This window comes from Anser cygnoides, chromosome 22, assembly GCF_040182565.1.
Source record: "Anser cygnoides isolate HZ-2024a breed goose chromosome 22, Taihu_goose_T2T_genome, whole genome shotgun sequence".
In the NCBI taxonomy this organism is placed as follows: Eukaryota; Metazoa; Chordata; class Aves; order Anseriformes; family Anatidae; genus Anser; species Anser cygnoides.
This window is the reverse complement of record NC_089894.1, coordinates 3556825-3579525: the sequence shown is the minus strand read 5'-3', so window position 1 is coordinate 3579525 and position 22701 is coordinate 3556825. Positions and strand designations below refer to the sequence as shown.

The 22701-nt window shown below is 49.1% G+C and overlaps 1 protein-coding gene across 1 annotated transcript; it reads right to left on the bottom strand.

Annotated features, from left to right (window-relative positions):
- Window positions 1–298: 298 nt before the first annotated feature.
- EFTUD2 (elongation factor Tu GTP binding domain containing 2) lies at window positions 299–22581 on the bottom strand. The gene is made up of 28 exons (XM_066981558.1): window positions 22430–22581; window positions 21928–22033; window positions 20885–21050; window positions 20369–20447; window positions 18052–18127; window positions 17705–17770; window positions 17455–17490; window positions 16458–16548; window positions 15243–15325; window positions 14592–14758; window positions 13386–13510; window positions 11653–11716; window positions 11158–11248; window positions 10611–10746; window positions 10194–10321; window positions 8986–9179; window positions 8497–8605; window positions 8142–8282; window positions 7496–7597; window positions 6569–6651; window positions 5361–5447; window positions 4949–5075; window positions 4403–4490; window positions 3779–3897; window positions 3182–3276; window positions 2772–2925; window positions 1669–1776; window positions 299–1033 (listed from the first exon to the last, which is right to left on the bottom strand). Exons 2-28 carry the CDS (start codon window positions 22030–22032, stop codon window positions 938–940), a joined length of 2916 nt encoding a protein of 971 aa, XP_066837659.1. The 5' UTR covers window position 22033; window positions 22430–22581; the 3' UTR covers window positions 299–937.
- Window positions 22582–22701: the final 120 nt, after the last annotated feature.

Sequence of the window (22701 nt, the reverse complement as noted above, 5' to 3'; positions counted from 1 at the left end):
GGAGCACCAAAAGCAACATGGACAACTAATGACATCCCCCGAAAACACAGCAGCAGCCCAAAACAGAGAGAAATGAAGAAAAGCTTGGGGTGGGACAGGTTTGTCCTGAGCTAATTAGCTACAGTAGGCTGGATGTGAGAGCTGGGTGGGGGACACAAAGGCCTCGGGGGGGGGACGGTGCCAAGGGCAGAGAAATCAGCGCCGAGCCGTGGGGAACTGGGGCAGTGTGCTCTAAGCACCAGGGAAAGAAGAGCTCCCAGCTCTCCCTCCTGTCGAAGGGATCAGACTGAGCTCTGGCTGGAAGTTTGTATTAAATGTTTATAAGGGTTGAAAAAACATGTACAAAAAAGGTAAAATCCACACTTGCCGCTTCTCCTGGAGAGGCTGGTAGAAACATCCCCTCCTCCCCATACCTCCACCTTCCTCAGCTGCCCAAAGACAGGCTTTGCTCAGGGCAAAAAAACAAAAAAAAACAAACAAAAAACCATCCTGGCAGCATCCTGGAGGGGGGCAGCATTATCAGAAGCACAGCCAGGAGCTGACCCCAGCACAAATGCTTGACGCACGCTTACACTCAGCCCCCACTGATGTTAACATTATATTCCAACTGCTCTGTTGCAGCACAAGGATAACGTGTGTGCCTGGAGAGAGCAAATCCAAAGGGAAAATCTTGCTGGAGGCCCCAGTGGCTGAACTCTAACAATACAAAAAGCATCAGTGCCTTGGGCTGCTCCCTGTATGGGGCAGGCCCTAAGCACACAGTCCACAAATGCCCTAGAAAACTTGTACAGCTGTGAAAGAGCGACCTGAGGGGCAGCTGCCTGCTTGCCCCAAGCATCCAGGAGCCAGGGCTGGGCAAGTGGGGATGGGGAAGGACAGGCAGGTGCTGGCCAGGACTCATGTCAGCCCTCACAAGGCAGCAGCTGATGCAGCACGTTCACATCGGGTAGTTGAGAACAACATCTTGCTTGGCCAGCTCCAGCAACATGGGGTCATCGAAGAACTTGCTGATGCTCACATCCTCGCTCAAGCCCTGCAGAGCAACCACAAACCCGGGTTATTCCTCTGGATGCCAGCACCCATGCGGCCATCTTGGCAGAGATCCCATCGAAAGGCCCTGGTGTCCCACAGTAAGAGCAATTTTCAGGCTCGACAGGAGAATTTGCAAGGCGTCAGGTGCTACTCAGCAGGTAACACCTAACAAAGACACCTACCCTCTCAGGAAGCCTCTCAGGAAGCTGCCAACAGGCGGTTCCTGTTGCTGAGCATATATACACCAGCTCACTGCCCCCCCCGGCTGGAACTTGATTCTCTCTGCTCCCTCTGCAGTCCCACTCACTAAACCAGAAAACAGCTGCTCCTTTTTCTGGGGGACTAAGAGGCTAAACCAGGCCACCACAGGGCACTGGGGAGGGAACAGGGCTCAGTGGATGCTGTGGGACCCCGCTTTGGCTGGAGCCGCTGTCAGATCACTGCACTCCTGGGGCCGTCACAGGCACCAACAGGCAGCACAGGGCACAGAGTGAGGGAAGTCCCGAGGCACAAAGGACATCGGTCCGTTCTGGGAACACGGAGGGGATGTGGCATGCCCAAGGGAGAACACTGCAACATCTCAGCTGCTGCTACGGACGGACAGAGGGACACTCCAGGGATTACTCCCAGACCTACCTTCCTGCGCCTGGTCTTAATCATGAACTCTCTGGCCAGATGTGGGGCTGGCTGCGGCTCCAGGGGTCGGATGACGATGCTCTTGTCCAAGGGGTCACCGGGCACAATCTGAAACAGGACCAGGGCATGAGAGCAATGCTGGCGGCTGGTTTAATCTCCAGAGAGCCTGAACTACATGAGGAAACACCCCTGGGCCCCACAGACACCTCCAGCTTTGGCGTTACAAAGCCCCAACGCGGCATCTGTTCTCCTGGCACAGAAAACTGTCACATCACCACCTGCGATCGTTCCTGTGAGGAGTCACTAATATGGTGTTGCTAATCCAAGCCAAGAACACGTCCCACCTTCTCCGCCTGCCGTTGTAATCTAAGACCTCTAAAAACCTGCTAACCAGAATAACCCACGTGGGTCCCCATCAGTGTTACCCTCTCTAGAAACCAGGCACATTCAGCTCATCAGAGCCAAGCCTCTGGCTTTTACATCCTGACACTCAAGCCAGCCTTGGGGCTCAGAACGCTGCTGCTCCCACCTGGATGCCCCACACGTAGCTGTGCGTCTCACAGGCTCACAGTGCGGTGGCTCCCACGAGACTCAGTTTGCCCCAGATAAGGGAAGAGGCCACAGTACAGTATTGTGTCCCAAACCCTGTCCTCTGTAGGCTTAAAAAGCCTTCTCTGAGAGGTGAAACTGAACGGTGACAATCTGTCTTAGGGCAGACAGACAGGTTCAAACCCTGCTCCCCGAGCTGCAGAGAGCTGTGTGCACCCGAAGAGCTCCCTCCTCCTGGCTGAGGATGCCCTCTCCCCAGGCACTAAAGGACCTTTATGCTCAGCGAGCAGCAGCATTCTGCACTCCCCAGCTAGGGCAAATGGATGTAACCTGGAACAAAGACGCTGGCTTCTGGCAGACACTTAACAACTGGTGCACAAAGTCTCCACCAGCTCCCAAACGCCTGCATTCGAGATCGTCTGAGAGCGATCTCCAGAGAAGTTCACCTACCCAGTGCACGCTGTGGCACTAAGCTCTACTGAGAGCACCTTGCACAACCTGGTGCCTGGTCCTACCACGCTCCTCTTCCCCATCGCACCAGCGCATGGACTCACCTGCCAGTGGTGGAAGACGGACAGCGAGAACGCTTGTCCCTGCGTGTGGGTCCTCAGGTCTGTCTCAAACCCAAAGGAATCAATGGCTGGGATGAAGGCTTTGATGGTGTAGAGAGGGGAACCCGGGATCGGAGCATCTTGTGTCACGTGGCCTCTGCCCAACAGTCAAAAGATTAGTCTTCCCTTATGTCCCCTTGTATTTGTGATCCCGGCCATCCCCATCTCACACAGTATGGCGCTGGGATCAGCCAAGGAAACTTTCAGCTACCGCTTTGTATAGATTTCACCCTCTCCCCTCACTTTAAAACCAGCACGTGCCAGGACTGTAAATGTCTCCGGCAACCCAGATCCCAGACAAGTAGTTGCTTCTTTGCAGTGTAAGGTGATGGCAACTGGTCAGAGCAGCTCACCTCCGCCGGGCCAGCACCGTGTACACCGCAGAAACGCAGTCAGCAGGGGCCTGCACCTCCACGAAGTAGTAGGGCTCCATCAGGCGAGGGGTGGCCTGTGGGGAGAAAGGGACACAGCGCCTGAGCCTACAGCAGCACCAACATGACGTGGCTCACGTGAGTCAGAGGCTGGCACGCTCTGGTCAAACACAGCGCCTGACTGGGGATGAAAAGGTTCCTCCTGTCCCAGGGGTGCCCAAACAAATCCCAAACACACACTGGAAGGAGCTGTTCTCCTTCTGTCCATGACTGGTGTGCTTCCCTCTCCCCCACACCCACCTTCCCCTGCATGTCTAACACCAGCAAAATGGGAGGCAGAGCAGATGCAAGCAGGTTTCCAGCCAGACTTCAACATGAACACTCATAAAACCTGCCTGCCAGTCTGAAAGGGCACAGGAAGCATTAACGGATGAATGAGTCAGTTTAAACCGACATCCTTGGGGCACATACTGCAGCATGTGCGCAACCTGCAGTCCTTGGAGCCTCCACCCTGCCAGACCCCACGGGAGCCAGCACAGCACGAGGCTCAGTCTTTGTCACACACAGCGTGGTCCTCACCATCAGGAAAGCAGAATACACCACTCTCCGTGCCGTTGGGATGATCTGTCCCCCGCCTCTGTGCAAGGGCTCCTGAGCAATCACTGCATCCAGAATCTTAAACTTCACATTACGGATCACTGAGGAAGGGAAAAAATGACAGCAAGTGACTCGAGGGTGGATGTTCTTTGCCATACCAGCACCAGCCACGCATCCCCAGAGACACAAAGCCCAGAGATCCCAGTATAGAGCTAGAGCCACCAGAGAAAGTTCTCCTAAGTTTAATTCCAGCAGGGAAAGCATGACCGCGTCCTAACCCTGCATGCTCCAAGACAGGCAGTTCAGCAGTTAACCTTGCAGGGTGCTCAGCTGTCTGCACCAGAACTGTGTGAGGGGCAGAGTCAAGTTGCCTGCTAACAGCTCCTGGTTTGCAGGTAGGCACCAAGTGTCAGTGCGCAGGTGGAAGCTACAGCAGGGAGAAAGGGGGAGGTTCTGTTATCTCCCTCATCACTCATTCCCAGAGCTGTCCCCAGCTGCGACGTGTGAATGGAACAGCCACTGAGGGACTGCAAAATCACTTGAGTGCTTACAGATGGCAGAATTTATTGATCTTGTTAGCTCCACTTCTACCCAGGTTCCACTTACGTTCATCACAGAGAGGCCCTTCCCTGGTCCCCCACTGAAATCCCTGCACGATGCTGTCCTTCACAGAGCCCAGCAGTGCCTTGTCCACCTACAGACAGACAGACAGACGGAATGACTGCTCAAGAGACCAAATGTGCGTCACGAGGCAGTAACAGACAGACCCCAGTGTTTATAAGTCAGTTATTAGAGAAGCAGCCATATCCCCCTATACTCCCCCTCACAGCTCAGGAACATCACCACTTCCAGAGTTCGGCATCTATAGTTATAAATTAAAAGAGTCCATATTTTGGTAACCCCAAAAGACAGGCCGTTTAGTTGACAGTTTTGAGGATGTTGGCCCAAATAGCAGAGCTTGAAAAATAACAGGCAGTTTACTAGCCTATGGTATGACTACGGTGGAAGTCCAACAGATCTGAGATACTGCAAACCATCAAGTACTCCAACAGCCTTAGGACCTTGCTGCAGGTCCTGGAAGAAACTGTCACCTCTGGACACCACAGGACAAACGTTTCACTGCAATACAACCCCGGTGCCTGTGTTTCTCACCTCTGAGGGTAGCGTATCATCTACGAGGATGTTTGGGCCAGTAGCGTCTGGCCCAAAGGCCCAGATGGAACGGGCAGCCAGCAAATCCCAGTCATATTTGGTCTGGAAGAATTCACCCAGTTTCTTTCTGATAGAAGAAGAACAGAAGAAAGTTCAGGAAACAGGTCTCTGCGTTGCACTCACAACATATTTATAAACCTGTTCTCAAATATAAAAAAAAAATAAAAAAATAAATAAAAAAAAATGAATGCAAATTGTTTGCTGGGGCAGGGATGCTCGTGGACTAGCCAGTAGCAATATCGGACACAGGACCCCTGCAGAGGGGCTGTCTGATATTGTAGATCCCAGCACTCCCCGTCTTCGCAATTATTCCCTTCTAGAAGGATTCTTGCTCTCCCCAAATTGGTCATACCTGTTCCACGTTATCTGGACCACTTCATTTTCAATGTCCTCCGCAAGTCCCTTCTCCAGAGGCTCAGCAATCATCGTGATCTTGTTCCTGAGAAGAGAGACAGTTGCAATTAGTCCACGGAATGATGGAAATGGCAGTAATTGGCAGGACCTAAGGGACTGCGCAATGCCTTGAACACAGCCAGGGAGAGGAAGCCATCCGTGTCTTTCAGTGTTACTGTCTTGCTTGTAAAGACAGCTCACACTCTCAACAACTGCTCTCTGAAGCCTGCTCATCTCCAGCAGCAGATTGCTAAAGGACAGGACTGCTCCATCCCCCCGCCAGATGTCCAGCGCTTATAAATGCTGTGGAAGGAAGCACAGCCAAGCCCAAGCAGGCCAATAGCGCAAGCAATATGCCTCTATCAGCCAGCATAAGCTGCGTCAGACAAGTATCAGACACAAGGGATGCTGCCTTGAAGAACCCCACTCAAACGGGTAATCTTGCCCCCAGAGCAAGTCATTCCACATGCACAGCACTTCAAAGACTATCCTGAGACTAGAACCTTTCTGTTCCCAAAAACAAGGTTTGGAGAGTCTACATCAAAATAAAGGAGGGCAAGAAGAACCAGAAAACACAGTGGAACAAAGGAAAACGACCTTCAGCGTGACACCATCATTTTCATGAAAATTCATTTGGTCATTCAGCCCTATGTTCCCTACCAGACCTCCCTCTAACGCGTACATCTTATAACACACTGCTCGAGGAAGAAGACAAGACCAAGCTGTAAGGCTCCAATCCACCATAAAGGAACAGGCTCATTTCAAGATTAAGAACAGATAAGAGAAGATAAAACTTTTGCTTGTGAAGTTTGGGGCGTTGCTGAAGGCAGCACCGGGCTCTTTGGCACCTGCTCTAGGATCCCAATACACCCCCGAGTCTCAGAAACAACACAAAACTGCTGAGAGGGTGTGATATTTAGTTAAAGGAAAGGAGGATTATTTTATTCCCTCCATGATGAGGAAATTCCTGCGGAGCACAGAAACATCCCTGGGACTCAGTGTGTTACTGAGGGGTTCAGCAGGCTGCCAGCTCAAGCACGTGCCACTTGTCTGGCCAACAGGCGCTGAGAACAGACCCCTCGGAGGGGGCGAAGCCCAATCTCCAACGAGCCCCCTCCATCTGCCTGTCCCCAGTGACAGCTCACCAGGGGTGCCAAGGGCTCTTACTTCTTATTGGGTGTCTCAGCAAAGCACTTCAGGGAGGACGTTTCCACCACTGTCTCGCAGAACGTCACAACTGGATCAGCGACCTGGAATAACAGCAACAGGTTTGTGGAGGTGTTTGTTTTACTCAGTTTTCCAGTACTTTTTCTGGTTTTAAAGGGCTGTTTAAAACCTTTGAACATCTACAAGAAAGAAAAAATAAATCTGGCAGTATTTTAATCAGCATTTCATATGAAATGCTGAGGCTTGTACAGGAAGTGTTAGCAATTCCTTCCAAACAAGAAACATTTTCATCTAGTTCCAGGTAGAAAAAAAATGCACTCGATTTATTTATTTGATGTTAGCTAGGCAGTGGCTGCGGTGCAGGGAAAGGGCTGGAACATGGTCACACACCCCTCTGCACACCAATTTTCAGGCTCTCAATCACAGCCTGTGTCTCAATCACCAGTGTAAGTTACTTCTGCACCCTAAGAGCCCTTTTTATTTTAAAGAGAGCTGACAAAATCCATGCTGCGGAGAAAGGGACCCTGACTGCAGCACAACAGACCTTGGCACTGATGACAAGAGTCTCAACTCCTGGCAATGAAGGGACCCTTACCCCCCTCCTGGTCCTCTTATCACAAGCCCGTGAATATGCCAAACCTCCCTGCCTCCTGTACAAGTGGGTTCCACAGGACTGGCTGCCTACTCATTGCAGAGCTGAGGTAGGAACAAGCTCCTGAGTATCAACCAGAGAAGCCATTCTACAACTTGCAAGCCACAAAGGAACTTACTGCAATAAACCTCACCAAACCCCTTCAACCCACACTGGGGAAGAATCAGAGGAAGACAATCACCTTGTACATTTTGCAAGGTTTATCTTCCTGTCCTTCCGAGTTTGGGGAACAAAATCCCTCCCTAGCTGGGAAGGCACCTGTCTCATTTCCTCACCTTGATATCGATCTCCGAATACATCTTCCGTAGATCATGCATCACACAATCCAGATAGAGCTCCCCTGTCCCCAGGATCACATGTTCCCCTGACTCTTCCACCTGAAAAATAAGAAAAGGATTCAACTTACAGCATTACTGCTCACAGGCCCTTGCCTTCCAGGCTCCTGTATAAACCTGAGGATTTATCAGCTGTAAATAATTCAGCTGGGATCAGAGCACCCAAAAAAAGTTCCCACAAGCACGATCCCAAGCAATGCAAGTAGACAGAGTGGCTTAACATTGCATGGAAGGAACAAAAACCAAATGCATCCCAGTCCCAGCAACAGCACTGCCAGTAACCATCGTAACTGCCAGGCCATGGCCACGCTGATGGCAAACTGACCACCTGACCACCAGCCTTTTCTAGCAGAAAGTGCTAACGTGCTCTGCAGAAAGCTGTCTCCTGGGCACAGCAAGGTGTGAGCTTTTCTGCCAGATTTACAGTTTTCTGCTATTTCCACATGATTTATGAGATAAACTGCAACCACATGAAAAAATCCGGAACAAAAAAAACAACCCACAGTAAAAATGATTTTTAAGATCAGCCTACAAGGCATCCAGTAACATAAGCTAAACACAGACAGCACACATACACCCGAAATACCTTAGTAGTAAGCGAGGGGTAACTCTTGTTGACTTTGCGAAGACCATCTAACATTTTGGGGAGCTCAGACGGGTTGACTGGCTCTACAGCTATTTTGATGACAGACGTGGTGTTGAACTTCAAAGGACGAAAGATCTGAGCCTGAAACAAGATAAGGACAAAGAGCTGAAGCTCTACATCATTACATGGACTTGGAGTTTGACACAGCATTTGAGTTATTCTCCTTTCATGAGATGCTCTCATGCCCTGACCCTTGGCAGGCAAAGCTTATTTAACGTCACCACTGGAGCTTTTAAGATGCACTCCAGCCCCCTGACTCCCTGTAAGCGATACCAGTACCACACACAGTACCTACCTCATTGCCTCGAGGCTCCGTGACGGTTGCAGTCTTCACTATGGGCTGGTCCACCCCTTCTATCAGCACCCAGTTGCCAGCAGGAACCCGGTTCACCTCAATGTGATACCTAAAAGGCAGGGGAGCATGACAGCGGCATAGAACGGTCTGGGTCGGAAGGAACCTTTAAAGATCATCTTTCTTGTTCATCTACAAGGCAAGGACCTTCCACTAGATCAGGCTGCTCAAGGTCCATCCATCCAACCTGCCTTTGAACACTTCCAGGGAGGGAGCATCCGCAGTCCCTGGGCAACCTGTTGCAGGGCCTTACCACCCTCATAGTGAAGAGTTTCTTCCTTACTTCTAACCTAAATCTGCTCTTCCATCACGGCAGTGCTCGCTGCTGTCAGCCTCGGGCCCCTTGCACCTCCGCCCTCCTCCCTGTCCCTGGCAGCAACGACTCCAGGTGACTTCTCTCAAAAACAAACATATTGCCAGAGCTTTCCATACCTCGCCACTGAGATCCAGAGGCGTCCAACAGTGCAGATCTGTGAATCCTCCTCATCTTCCAGGGTATAGTTTTCTCCTAGGACCTTCACAGGCTGTCCAGCATGGATGGTACCACTGAGCACTCTGCCAAAGGCGTGGAACTGAACACCGTCATCTGTGCTGTACATTTTCGTTGTGTGACACATCAGCGGACCCTTCCCATGGAAGAGAAAGAAGACCCTTTCAAAATACAGTCAGGAAATTGACACACGCATGGTAGGACTTATAGATACAAATCGATTAAGGGGCTGGAGCTTAGAAATACTTGTTTCGACTTGCCACTTTTGACTTAACTCCCTTCCCCTGGAAACCTTACATCTCTTTGCCTTGGACAAAGACCCTTGGAATGACTGTGGTGTGCTTTTCTGAAGTTCTCCTCCCTCCTCTTGTGAAACAGTGAACAGTGGTTGGGACAAGGCCATGAGTTGGGTGGATTACAAAAGAAAAATGTCAGCTGCTGGCCTGCAAACCAGTGCAGTCTCTCTCTCTGCTGGGCAGAGCACCTGAGCCCCCACAGATCACAGCTTTAAGTCCCACAAGAGCACCCCACAACCGGTGACCTGGCAACAGCCACCACTGTATAGTTTTGTGGGGTTAATCCACAACTCATTAAAATAAGAGATTAATTTTCTCTCCAGACTCTAGAGAAAAAGTCACAAGTTCCTCACTAAACTGCTGGGCTGGTCTTTGATGGTTCTTGACCACTCCGAACGCGAGCTCAATGCAAGCTGGGTTTGAAGAGGAATTTTCTTGCAAGCCTTTGACAGGAAAGAAGCTTACTAAAGGTAGGCTTATTTTATCAGTATAATTCACGTCAGTTTTCTCAGAGTTTGAGAGTGAATCAAACTTCATGGCAGAGGGACAAAAAGACAGCAAAAGGACATGAAATCACCCTGCGGTTCCCACGTGCTCTGAAGTCCTGACCTAGCCTCTGATCTTCTCTGAACACTGTCAAACAATTCTCTCTCTCGAGGGCTGCCCTGGCAGGCAGCTAAAGTTTCTCAGAGTGAAGAGATTTGTTTCAGTATCGGATGAGAGGTTTCAAAATGCTGCAAGTCAGATCTGTGCAGATGGCTGTCTAGGAGGCAGCTGCTCTGTTAAGTCAGTGAAAGGAGTGTGTGTTTGCCACGCTTTTGGACACTCAGAGCAAAACAGAAGAGTTTCCTTACATCAGGGTCGCATTCACTCATGGCCTCCCCTAGATCAGAGTCAACGCCACCAGTGTAGGTATGCTCGATTTTCGTCTTGGCTCCCACCTTTGGGGAGGGAATATGCTGCACGCACATGTCCACAAAGCCTGGAAAAGTAATACTTCATGAGAACATGATTAAGCAGGGTAGAGGAAAGAAATGTACTCCAATAAACACAAGGCAAATCCTTTCCGAATGCATTGCACCCACAGCAAGGGGAAAGATGTCTCAAGCTGTCCTTTGGGCAAATGGTTTATATTTTATATTTGAAAAAGCAAAGCTGAGAAGGGATCTGTGCAACTGGGCACTCCATTGCTGCATTACAGCCCTTAAACTCAGCCCATTTGTGACTAAGCTATTGGCAACATTGCAGAGGAGAAGACAAACAGCATTTACCTGTGAATTCCCCGAAGAACTTCTTGCAGACAAGCCGCAGGAGCGGTCGAATGTTCAATTTCAATTCCTCTTTGGTCAGGTGGATGCCAAGTTCATCCAGAGTCCTAGGCAGGGTCGTGTCCACATCCCCCACCACCTGTAAGACAACGAGCACCGCTGTTAGCTTCGCTGCAGGTGTCCAAGTCACAAACTCCCAGGTGCACCTGCCCACACCAGCCTGCCACCCTCAGTGCTCTTGAGCTGCTCTGCTTTAGAGCTCACGTGAGAACTGCCTGGCCGGCTCATATTATCACTTGGCTGATACCAGAGCACATTACAAAGAACATAGGCTGTCCTACTCACTGTACAAACACAAGGCTGTATTTGCAAGGAACAACTGCAAGGGTATGCCCATCATTTCTGTGTGTGCTCAAACCCAGGAACACACGAAGATCACACTGCATTAACGGGACCAGAGCCCCACAGGCACCAGACACACCACCACCTAGTGCTCAGTCCTTGAACACTCACGTCTGGAACTGCAGGAAGAGAACAAACCCCCACGTACCTGAGCCAAGATCTTGTACAGGGGCTCAAGAATGAACTCCACAAAACTGCGCTGGGAACTGCTAGTTGGGGCCTTTTTAGTGAACTTCCGTCTGTTGGGAGACAAAAGGAGGGCAATGAAGAGCAAGCACCCTGCAAGCACCTACTGCCGACATGCACACACAGCCCCTGCTCCTCTCAGGTTATCTTCTTCTCCCTCCCAATCTCCCCAGGAAGCAGTCATGGATACAGAAGTCACGCTTGCTCCCAAGGAAGACCAGAAGAGGCTTTCTGCTCCCACTTAGGAGATTCATGAGAACCACACGGATTCACACCAAGGAGGCCTGACTACCCTTCCCACCTACTACTCCATCACAGGACCATAGGACAACTCAAGCTGGCGGGGACCTCAGGTGGTCACCTAGACCACATTTTACAGAGGAAGCAGACAAAACAAACAAACAATCAAAAAAAACAAACAGCAATAAGGTAATAGACATTTAAACAGGCTTCTTACGTCTTTGGGTTGAAGTAGATGTCACCCCAAAGTCGCTTCGCGAACTCTTGGTAATTGATATCTCCTAAAGAGAAAAAGCAAACGACAAGAGACTTTCAAATAACACTCTCTCATTTTGCAAATCTTTGGTTTTTGCCTTTTACAACAACCCTGAGGATTCGATGCAACGCTGGTGAGCGAACACTTGGTACCAACTCTAAATAAGTGACTACACACTGATCTGGGGAGATCAGACAGAGAAGTGGGCAGAAAACAGACTACTGAGGACCATACCAGCAGCCCAGGTACACCGTGGGTTCACTCACTTGCTTCCCAGGAGCATTTCAATTGTCTTGATTATACACAAGGTTAGAGCTGAGAAGAGCTGGCCTGACAGACTCTGCACTGCAGGAACCCAGTCACATCTGCTTCATTTTCCAAATGTTAACACTGCAACCTGACTATGTAGTGCAAAGGTGCTGGGATGGCTCACACCCCATCTGCCCCGCAGGCTTATCACAAGCATTTTCTGCCTTGCTGAACATCTCCAGGTTCTTTTCTCTTTTTCAGCTGATGCGTTAAGTGCATAGCCAAATACCCAAGCACTGAAGGAACAGTGAAGTGCTTGGCTGTCATGGTGGATTTACAAATAATAAGACAGCGGTGATAATTTACAGCAGTTTCCAAACAAGCTTTTGCTGTGGGCAGATGTGCAAGCATAAGAAATTTCATGGTGGCTGCGGTTTTGACAGTTAAACTACTATAACTCATGTTATTTGAAGTGTGGTGGCTGTACATAAAATCCCTGGTGGCCACAATCAAACATTACTGACTTCAGGTACCATTCAGCTCATGTCTTCCCCACATGGATGACATCTCCTACCGACTGTGCCTGCATGCTTTATTAGTCCCCAAAAGAAGGGGTATCATCCTAGCAGGGACTGAGTTAATTCTGCGATGCCCAGGGAGCTCATTTATTTCTCCAAACTCATGAAGACACATGATAGCCCTGGCACATCAGTCTCTGACCTCTACAACTTCTTCCTCCCTTGGGCCAACTTCTCTGCAAGAGCTAGGCCAGCTGCTCTACAACATCCTTGTCCCCTGCTCACTGCTCCTACAGATCACCCTAAATTCCCAATGTAAGACTTCAAAATCTTGGCTCTATAGCCAGCTAATGCAAGCAAAAGGCCCACTTTACAAGTGGCAGATTGCCTTGAGTGGGCACCTAGGGAACAGAAAATTAAATCAAAGGCAGAAAAAAGACAGTTTCTTAAAAAAGACCGAAGGGCAAGAGTGCAAAACCTTGTGGGCCAAGCTTGTGCCTGGCTGCAGCTGAGTCTCAGACTCTGGAGACTTCAGGGAAAAGGCAGGCAGAGCTTAACTGCTTCATTTCTGAGCTCTTCTGGTAAGTAGGCAGAGTGCAAGGCATACACTTGCCTTCAACTGCCATAGCAGGAGTTGCTTTTTCTGCTTAAGGGTACATATAAAACACGGACTTCTGACTCCAGAAATATTCGTCAGGAGAAACTATTTACCTAAAAATAAGTTAGAAATTTATTTTTGGAACGACTGCAATAACGTTATCTGGGGCTCAGATCTGCAGTACCTCTCAAGTTCTGAAGTTCAAGAGTGCATATAGTGGCTATACATATTTATATATATATGCAGTGAAAGCTGAAGCAGAAAGCCTCAACAAAAAAAGGTTAGAAAATAAGATGTTAAAGCATACAAGGTTTCTGGATAATCCTCACCATATGTGTCTGCATAAATCTTTGCAAAAGATCCCAGTGTGAAGCAGATGCTGTACTGTGAACTGGAGAAACACACGTTCCCCAGAAGGGGAGACAGAACGAGGTTCTCATCGGTGGAATACATGCTGAGAGGAGACAGTTTTTAGAGACAAGAAAAAAAACATCAATGTTATGAACTAAGAAAGACACTTAAGTCTATTTCCCACATCAAGTAGCAGTATGTGATAGGCAAGGATTTTACGTTGCCAAACAGTGGCTTAAAACCAGCTGCAACGTGCTCACCTGTTGGAATTTCAGGATCAGTATCATATTATGACTACAAACCTCAAAGCTTTAGTGTACAAAGAAATATTTAAAGACCTAGAACTAAAAAATTATCAGCACAAGTGCTCTGTATTGTTTATCAGGTAGTTTTTCCTCCCCTAAAAAAGCCAGCAAAGTCAGTCAACCAAGGGAGAAGATAACACAAGGCAAATAACAAGGACAGAATTGAACTGAAACAATTTTAATGAGTTCACAGGCATGCTAAACAGGATGAATTATCCTGCTACGAGCTGCATGATGCCAGTAGCAACTCAACAGAAGCATGCAAGCGAGCTCGTGTGCAAATTCACTTTGGGGTTATCCAAGCTACAGTGCCAACACAAACTGAAGGGAAGAATGCTGTTAAGAAAGTCACCTGAGCGGCAAAAGAATGCACAGAGACGAAGTCTTGCAATTGTCAAGGTTAGAGAAGATGACCCTCCCTTCTCTGAGGAGGGTCTTGCAAGGAGATTTGACCACAGCAATATTATGGTCCCTGTTTAGGGGTTGGGACAGCAAATTCCCTTTATTTTTGTAAATAACTTTTAGGAGCTTTGAGACATTTCAGCCTACAGTTTGGGATACAGCCTTGACCTCTTAGGGTATTTGAGACATTTGGGAACACAGAAGTTTCCCCCCTCTTGCCCTATGTCCACTTTCCATACTTTGTAATAGGGAAAAAAGTGCTGATCCCATTAAGCCTGTCAGAAGTCATACAACAAGAGCCAATCCTGCCTAATCTGAGATGAACTTCCACTGGTTCTTCTTGTCCCATTTTCTATGATTTAACATATTAAGAGACAAGCTCGTGAGACTTTTCACACACACAGGGCTCCCAAAGAAAAGCATCTGCAGCGAAACAGGGACAGCAAGCGCTGATAACACACCATCCCAAGCACGTACCTTATCAGACCGTTAACTTCATCTACAATATGCCGGAGTTTGTAATAGGCATCCGTAGGGGGCAATTTCAGCTCCAGGATCAGGCGGTCTATTTTGTTGATGCACACAGTCACTGCTAGCCTTTCCTGCACCGCGTGCTTGATCAGCCTCTCTGTGTTCAGCATCACCTGCAGGGAACAATGAGCACAAACACCCTAGCAAAAGCCCTCCACAAAATGCTATCTAGGGCATGACAGGCAGTGACCCTTACAGGAAGGGTTGCAGCCTGTAGAAAAGCCTAAGCTCAGCCATCAGCGATCAGCTGATCTTCCTGAGATTTAGAAGTAGGTGCTAACCCAACCAAATTCCTTGAATCCTGCCCCTTGGACATCTCTGATATAAATAACCTGCTCAATTTTAGATATTATGGAGATGGAGATGCAAACAAGTCAGGGAATCAGCCTACAGGTCACATGCATCATGCCAAACCTGGCAACAGAAGCTGGAGGCTTGACTCCCTGATTTGGCTGAAAAACATTTCCTTCTCAAACTGTCCTTCAGAAACCCTTCGGTACTGAAAGCTGAACCCATCCCAGGCCTTCATGATAAAGCAGGATCAAGGACTCCACTGCAAGAGTTTGAAATGAACCTCTGGCAGAACTTGACACTCACCCCCTCAGCTGCATCAATGAAAAGCACAACGCCATCTGAGATACGAAGGCCCGCTGTCACCTCATCGGAAAAATTGACATGACCTTCAGAAAAAAAAAGAAACGGAGGTGAGAACGAGAGTAAGCTCAACCCCGATCCCAGCATCGCAGAGGGTGGAAAGCCACCCCTCAGCTCTGTGGCTTGCTCTGGTCACCAGTATCCAGTGAGGCAGAACACAGACTGCTTCCTCCTTGGACAGTGACTCAGGGGTGGCTGCAGAGCTCTGGATAGGGATTTGCTTCAGTTTTAATGCCATTTTTGAGAATAAACACAACTAGTTTAAGAGTTTCTTTTCCTCACGTTTGTTACCGTGTTTCTCACAACCCTGTGCAAGTCCTTCAAGAAAAGGAGAGAGATTGTTTTCCACCAGAGAACAGAGGCCTTTCTCTCCCGTCTTCCTGTGTTTAACTTCTCTTAGCTTTAGCTGTAACTCAACAGATGTGTCCCAAGACCCTCTTTCCTAAAATCTCAGCTTCCTGCAGCACATTGATCTGTGATTACATCCACCCAAAGGAGCCTGTCAGAAGACTGAGTGAACTCCTTGAAGGAACAGTGGGCAACAGCATTTAAGAAAGCCACGGTCCACACTGTCCATGCACACTGGTACCTAGAAAATCCAATTCTACACCTGCTTCTCATGTACTTCAGTCAAACATCTTCAGCTCCATTAACCTTCACTGTGCCCACTAATCAGAAACACAAGCCTAGCTACGAGCCAGCAGTACAGTCATTATGGCTGGAAGAGATTTCTGAAGAATGAACTTAGTGAAAGGCTTGGGTCCCAGGACCGGACTGAAATCATCTACAAAAACACAAAACGAAGCACGGGGTTCCATCTTGAAAAAAAACTTCCCAGGGTTTCACTGCACTTAAGTGACATTTCCAGGTGGATCAGTGAAGTTTCAGGGTATAGATTCTCACTTTGTTTTTCTGAGAGCCAATGCTACGCAGACCCACCACAATCCAACATAAAAGTTCTTTGAAGGCTCTCATTAACCACTGAGCTGTACGTGTTTTTACTGTTCTGCTCCTACCCATGGCACTGCCCAGAGGACCAAAGAGTTTCATTAATGAGAGAAGAAACCTTGAGTCACATGGTCATGTATCTGCTTCACACATCAAGCTGCCTTCAGCTAAGTGCATCCCAAACCAGGATTTTCAGGATTACACAATCACCTGGAGTGTCGATGATGTTGAAGAGAAAAGACTTTCCTTTGGTGTCTGGCAGAACAATAGTCACTGGTGTGCTCTTGATCCCTACTCCCCTCTGAAAGATAGGAAAGCAGGATTATCAATTAAAAGAGAAAGAAAAATCACCATGTAAAAGATGAACAAGGACAAATTAATCAAAAGGACTGAAAGAAGTAAACATCCACCCAGCACAATCTCTTCCTACAGGGAGGGAGCAGCAACCTCAGCTCACTGCACTGCCCAGCCCAGCTCCCCCATCCACACCAGCTCAGACTGGTGAGCTACCACTCTTGGGCCACACAATCCGTGCTGACTCCAGCTAAGGAATTATAACATGCAATGCCAGAGACAGAAGATCCATATTTCTCTGTGCTTTCACCCTTCTTCTGCTATCAAGTTATACCTCAAAGCATAAGATTTAATCATACAGAGTACAGAGCACAGCAGTAAGGTGGAGAGAAAGCAATGCTTCAAAGGATTGTTCTGGCCGTGACAATACCTAGCAAGTAGGACTAAATAAAATTCCTATCCATGCCACACCACATGGAATCAGAGCACCCAGCTAAGATTTCCCATCAAAAGCAACCTAGGAGAAACGTGTATCTTGACTTCAGTTTTTCTCCTTATCTACCACTGCTGCAAACCCCTTCCACCTCTCTCCCTTGAAGAAAATGGTTGTAGTTGCCTACAACCAGGTACGCTGGGATAACTCCAGTATAGATCTTCAGCTTTACACAGGTAGATAAATAAAATCATACATGGAGATAAGGGTTGCAGGAACTGGAAGAAAGTTGGAGCAGGGACCTTCCTAAGGCAAAGCCAAGAGGAGCAGATCATTTTATTGATGAAGAAAATAATCTAAATGTGGAAGGCACATAAAGATGATGAAAGAAAGAGAAAGAAACTGTCTACAGTAACTGACTGTGAGTAAAGCATAAGACAACTGTACAAAATCACTGCCTGTTCTGCGAGGCTCACTTACCTCTTGCTCTGTGAACAATATATCGGTGTAGCAAAGCTGCAAGTACAAAACAAAAGTCAGAATATCCCTTTTTTGTATCAAACACTACGTTTGAAACAGGATGTGATAACTCTCTATACATGGTTAGCATGGCAAAAATAGAGCCAGAATTAGGACTGTACTCTGGTTTTCCAGTCCTATGTTCTGATCACAAAACCACATTTTCCCCACATACGATCCAAAGGCAGGAATGTGCTGAAAGCTCACTTACATCCTGGTCGTAGCGCTTCCGGATTTCTGGGTGCGTCTGTTCTATCAGGCAGTCAACAAAACAAGTCTGAAAAATATCAGATCATAAGAAAAAAAGAGGTGACCATGTTCAAACAGACGAATACAAATACAAGCCCATCCCTCCTACGCAGTACAGAGAAAGGTGAGTACAGAACTATTTCCACATGGCTGAAAGAACAAAATAACTGCACAGCCACAAATAACTGCAGAGCAACAGGATCAGCCAGAGAATGAGAATGCTGCCACACAGATCAGGGGGTCAAAGACCAACAGCAAAAGTAAGCAAGAGAGAGATACCACCCAACAAACTTTGGATGTTCACACTACCTTGCCATGGTGAAGGTGCCCACACAGAGTCACATTTCGAATTAGCTCCGAGTTGTCCATCAGATCTGCCAGGAAACTGGAGGAATGAAACACAAAAGACTGTTGGAGGCTTCTGCTGCGTCTAAGAAAAGTAGGTGCCATGTCAGCTACGCTTTCTATCTGAGGTCCCTCCAAATCCTCTCCAAACTTTCATTCTGCCAATGCCCTGCGGAGGAAGAATCCCACTTTCCAGATGGGGAGGACAAGAGAGTTGGAATGCTAGACAGATGGCAGTGGGTGGGAGGAGACCGAGCTGGTAAAACTGCCAGTGATGAAATATTCCCAAATATCTTCCTTCTCTTCTAGTCAGTATTAGAGCAAAAGTCACATCCATGTAAGCAGATGATGAAATACTTCCGCTCAAACAGTGGCAGGTAGTCAACTAAATCACAGGGGTGGATAATAAGCACCCCACACATTTTTAAAAGACGGCCACAGGGCTCCAGAGACGATTAATTCTGATTTTCAGGTCTTAAAACAGTGATATCCCCAGGGACTCAAGGAAACAGTAATGGAATTTAAATCTTTTTAGAATCAGCAACTGAGCTAGGGAATGATGGACTGGTCACTTCTGCATAGATCCTGGCCAAAATATAATTGAGATCCTAAATTAGCAGCTACTCTAAAAAATAACAGGAAGCTATAAAACAAGTATCAATTATTATGGGTTTGTAGATACTAAGTCCTGTCAAATAATCTCCTTTTTAAAACTCCTTTAATTTTCTCTGATGCGGCAGACTTCTTAGCATACGAGATTTTGATTAAGAGCTAAAAAAATACAAAAATCAATAACGATACAGATTAAAAGCTTGCTTATTGGTCTTAAAACAAGGCTAAATGTGAAATCAATACCAAGCTTGCAGGTTTCTTGTTAAGTCCCACAGGGACTTCCTCTTGGCCCCATCGTAACCATTTATATCAACGAACAGGAAGAAGAAGAATTCATTACTGAAGGAACGCGCAGAGGACACAGGACTCAGAAAAGCAGCAGATAATGAAGAGCACAGGCCATCGACTAAGTGCAAAATGGGCTGCTTAGAAAAATAAGACCAAGCACACTGTTTGCTTTATATCTGGCTATACTGAAAACGTCCCCGGTCAATGAACACAGCCATACCAACAATAAAGGGGACAGCCCATTTCAGAAAGGTCCTGGGCATCTGCATATGAACTCCAGGGAAATTTTGCTGCCAAAAGGTAACAGGATCCTTGGTGGTATAAAGGACTGCGCATGTTGGGGTCTGCTCGGCATACTGGGAACTGCTACTAAGCCTGCATCTGGATTTGGTATCAACACTTGAAGACAGCTATTGAGAACTGGAAAAGGCTCTGAGTACCCATGAAGCAGTGCATGGGTTGAAATACCAGCCTAGCAAAACACACACGCAGCTCAATCTGCCCATCCTCAAACAGGAAACAACACACAGAAACACCACGAACGTGAGGATACAGAACCCCTCCACCCGTCAGCAGAATGCAGTGCCTAGGCGTCAATAATAAGATTGCATATTTTCATAGACAAGGGAAACAAGTGTTTTTATTCTTTACCAAAATCTCAGCTTTTAAATTTGTTTGGATTTTTTTTCTCCCTCCCAGAAGATTTTCTCCTGGTGTACCAGGGGCTGCTTTGTGGGGTACAACCAGCAGACACCGTCAGGCACAGCAGTGCAGCTTAGCCGTGAAGCCTGCACTGACCCACACACAGCTTGGCAGTGGCTTCTGTACAACCAGCGGCAGACAAATTCTCCCTGGCAACTCCTCCAGGAGAGACAGGAACGACTTTGAGACAGCCGTAGGCCTACATGCACTGGGATGAAATCAAAACGTCCCTTTTGGCTGTAGGAGGATGAGGCGTGCCACATGCTGACCGAATAAATACTTCTTGAGCCAGTCAGGAAAACTTGTGTTCGGCAAGTCTGCAACACAAAGGTTTCCAACTGCCGAGCTTTCTGTCAGCTGCTGAGATGAGAAAAGATTTACATTCTAGTGTCAGATAACTGCACTATGCTGCCTGCTGGGGAGGCAGATTAACTGTAAAGTGTTTAGCCTTGGACTTTCTTCCTCTTCTTTTTGGTTCAAATTCTGGGAAACAGCTGCACTCCGTTATATTGCCGGTGTTATTAAGAAACAAACCCACTGCCCCTTGTAAGCTTCCTCCTCCATACAGTACACACCCTTTTGACTCCCTACCTTTGCCTGTAAACAACAAAAAGCGAGGAAATAGCAGCACAGATGGCTTTATCCAAAGTACACGCTTAAAACTCTACATGTTACTTACTCCATCTCATAGACAGTGACCGGTAACGTCTGTTCCATCAAAGAGAACTTTTTGGTTTTCACAGGTTTAATAATAGGCTCTGAAAACAAGAGAAAGAACAATGCAATGCTGTTATCAGTGACCTGAACCCAACACTCTCAGAAACAGTCATGCTGAAAGGGGTATTTTTTGCAGATAGAAACACATTTTTAAAGCTGACAGATTCTTTTATTTTTTTATATGAGGATCAAACGAGATGCCTTAAACACATTTTCATTTCTCTTTAAATATCTTTGCAGCGTCTGTCGATATCCGTTTTTCAAAAGCCAGTTTGCTTAGCTTTTGCCATAATCCAGAGCGCTAAAATGTGGGCATCGCTAGACAACCAGAAGAGTTTGGCCTGGGGCTGACAGGGAATTCAAAAGGGACATTAAAACTGATGGGGAGAATGGAAGGGAACGTTATTTTCTCTTTTCCAAGGATCCATGACAAGTTCTCCTCACCCCACACCCACCTTGCTGCTTTGTCACCACTTACCAGTGAGAGGCTGCGTGTCTTCCTCTTGCACTATCGTCTCTACTTCAGGTCCATAGACCTCCTCGGCAGTGGGATAGTACTTCTTATCCTCGTGCAGCACCACCTCCATCCCAGGGTGGTCTTCATCGTGGTCCCCCATATCATCATCGTCGTCATCATCCTCAAGCTGCAACCAACACTCGCATTTAGCTTCTGCTGGCACCGAAGTGCTCTATATACCTTAACTGCCCCAGAAAGTGCTTGGCATCATATGTCCAGAGAGCCATAAGCCCACAGGCAGCCAGGAAATCACCAGACGCGGTGGCTCTGGCATGTCACAACCAGCTTTGGAGCAATCTGCAGAAATGCCCTCAGAAAGCAGCACGCATCCCCCCACCGTGTGCCCGCTGCTGACGGCCCCGCTTCAAACAGACGGCACAGGCAGCAGCTCTGTCCTTCGCTCAGACACGACAGAACCACACTGGCACACGTAACACAGCCCCCGCACACGCAAACCCCGCTTTTAGGCTTCTAACACAAGAAGGGGCACCCGCTGTCCTTCATCTCCTTCCTTGGTGTCGCACAGCAGAGCACCTGCCCCTGCTGTCCTCCTCAACGCTGCCCACATCCCTCGCTGCAGCGTCTGTGGAGCTTTACAGTGTTTGTCACCAGGGAGTCGAGCTCCTTGCAATAGCGCAGCGGCATTGGCACATATTGGGGTCAGATAAAGACCTTACTTAAAGCACACGGATCCTTTGAACACAAACAAAAAAGCCAAACGTGACTCCAACTACCAAAGCTCCCAGTTCTGGCAGCGATTCAAGCCGAAGCAGCGTTTCCTTCTCCTTACGGCGGTACCAGCAGGACACTTTTTATTGGGTCTTTCCAAAACCAAACCCACCGGGATCCTCAGGAGCAAAGCCAGAGCCAGGCCTGCTGACAGCACAGCCCGGCGTGGGGACGGGCTCACCGGGCGCTCGGCACCTGCTGCGTGCGGCTTCCCCCCAGCACCACCACGGGCAGCGAGCAGCAGGATGAGGCCTCAGCGCACCCCCACCGCTCACCTCGTCCAGGTCCTTGGACTCCCTGCCCAGCTCGTCGTCCTCATCGTCCGAGTCCAGCTCCGGCCCGATGTAGTTCCCGAACTCATCGTACAGGTCCGTGTCCATGCTGGGGGCGGAGGGAGGGGGTCAGAGCGGGGCACGGAGCCCCTGGACCACGGCCTGGGACCTCCGGGACCCCCTGCCCGGCCCTGTCCCGGTACCCCCAGTACCCCCGGTACCCCCAGCCTTGTCCTGGTACCCCGTCCCTGTAACACACCGGTACCCCGGTACCCCGGTGCCCCAGGCCCTATACCCCCAGTACCCCCGCTACCCCGGTACCCCCCGGTAACCCCGTCCCGGTAACCCCGGCCCCGTACCCCCGGTGCCCCCAGTACCCCCCGGTATCCCCGGCCCGGTACCCGCCGGCCCTGTACCCCCTGTACCCCAGGTGCCCCGGTACCCCCCCTGGCCCTGTATCCCCGGTACCCCCGGCCCTATCCCGGTCCCCCGGTGCCCCCGGTACCCGCCGGCTCTCCCCGCCGCGCCGCCCAGGCCGTTGGCGCCGCCGCCAGCCCCGCGGAAGGCCCCGGGCTGCCCCCGCCGCCTGCCGCGACCGGCCCAGGCCGAGCCCGGTGCCGGGGGGGGGGGCGGGCCGGGCCGGGCCGCGCGGGGCGAGGCGGGGCCGGGGGTACCGGGAGGTACCGGGGGGTACCGGGGGCGCCGGGCCCGGTTCTGTCAGGCGCGGCCCGGGCAGCCCCGCCGGGGCCTGGCGCCACGCGGCCGGGCGCTATGGCA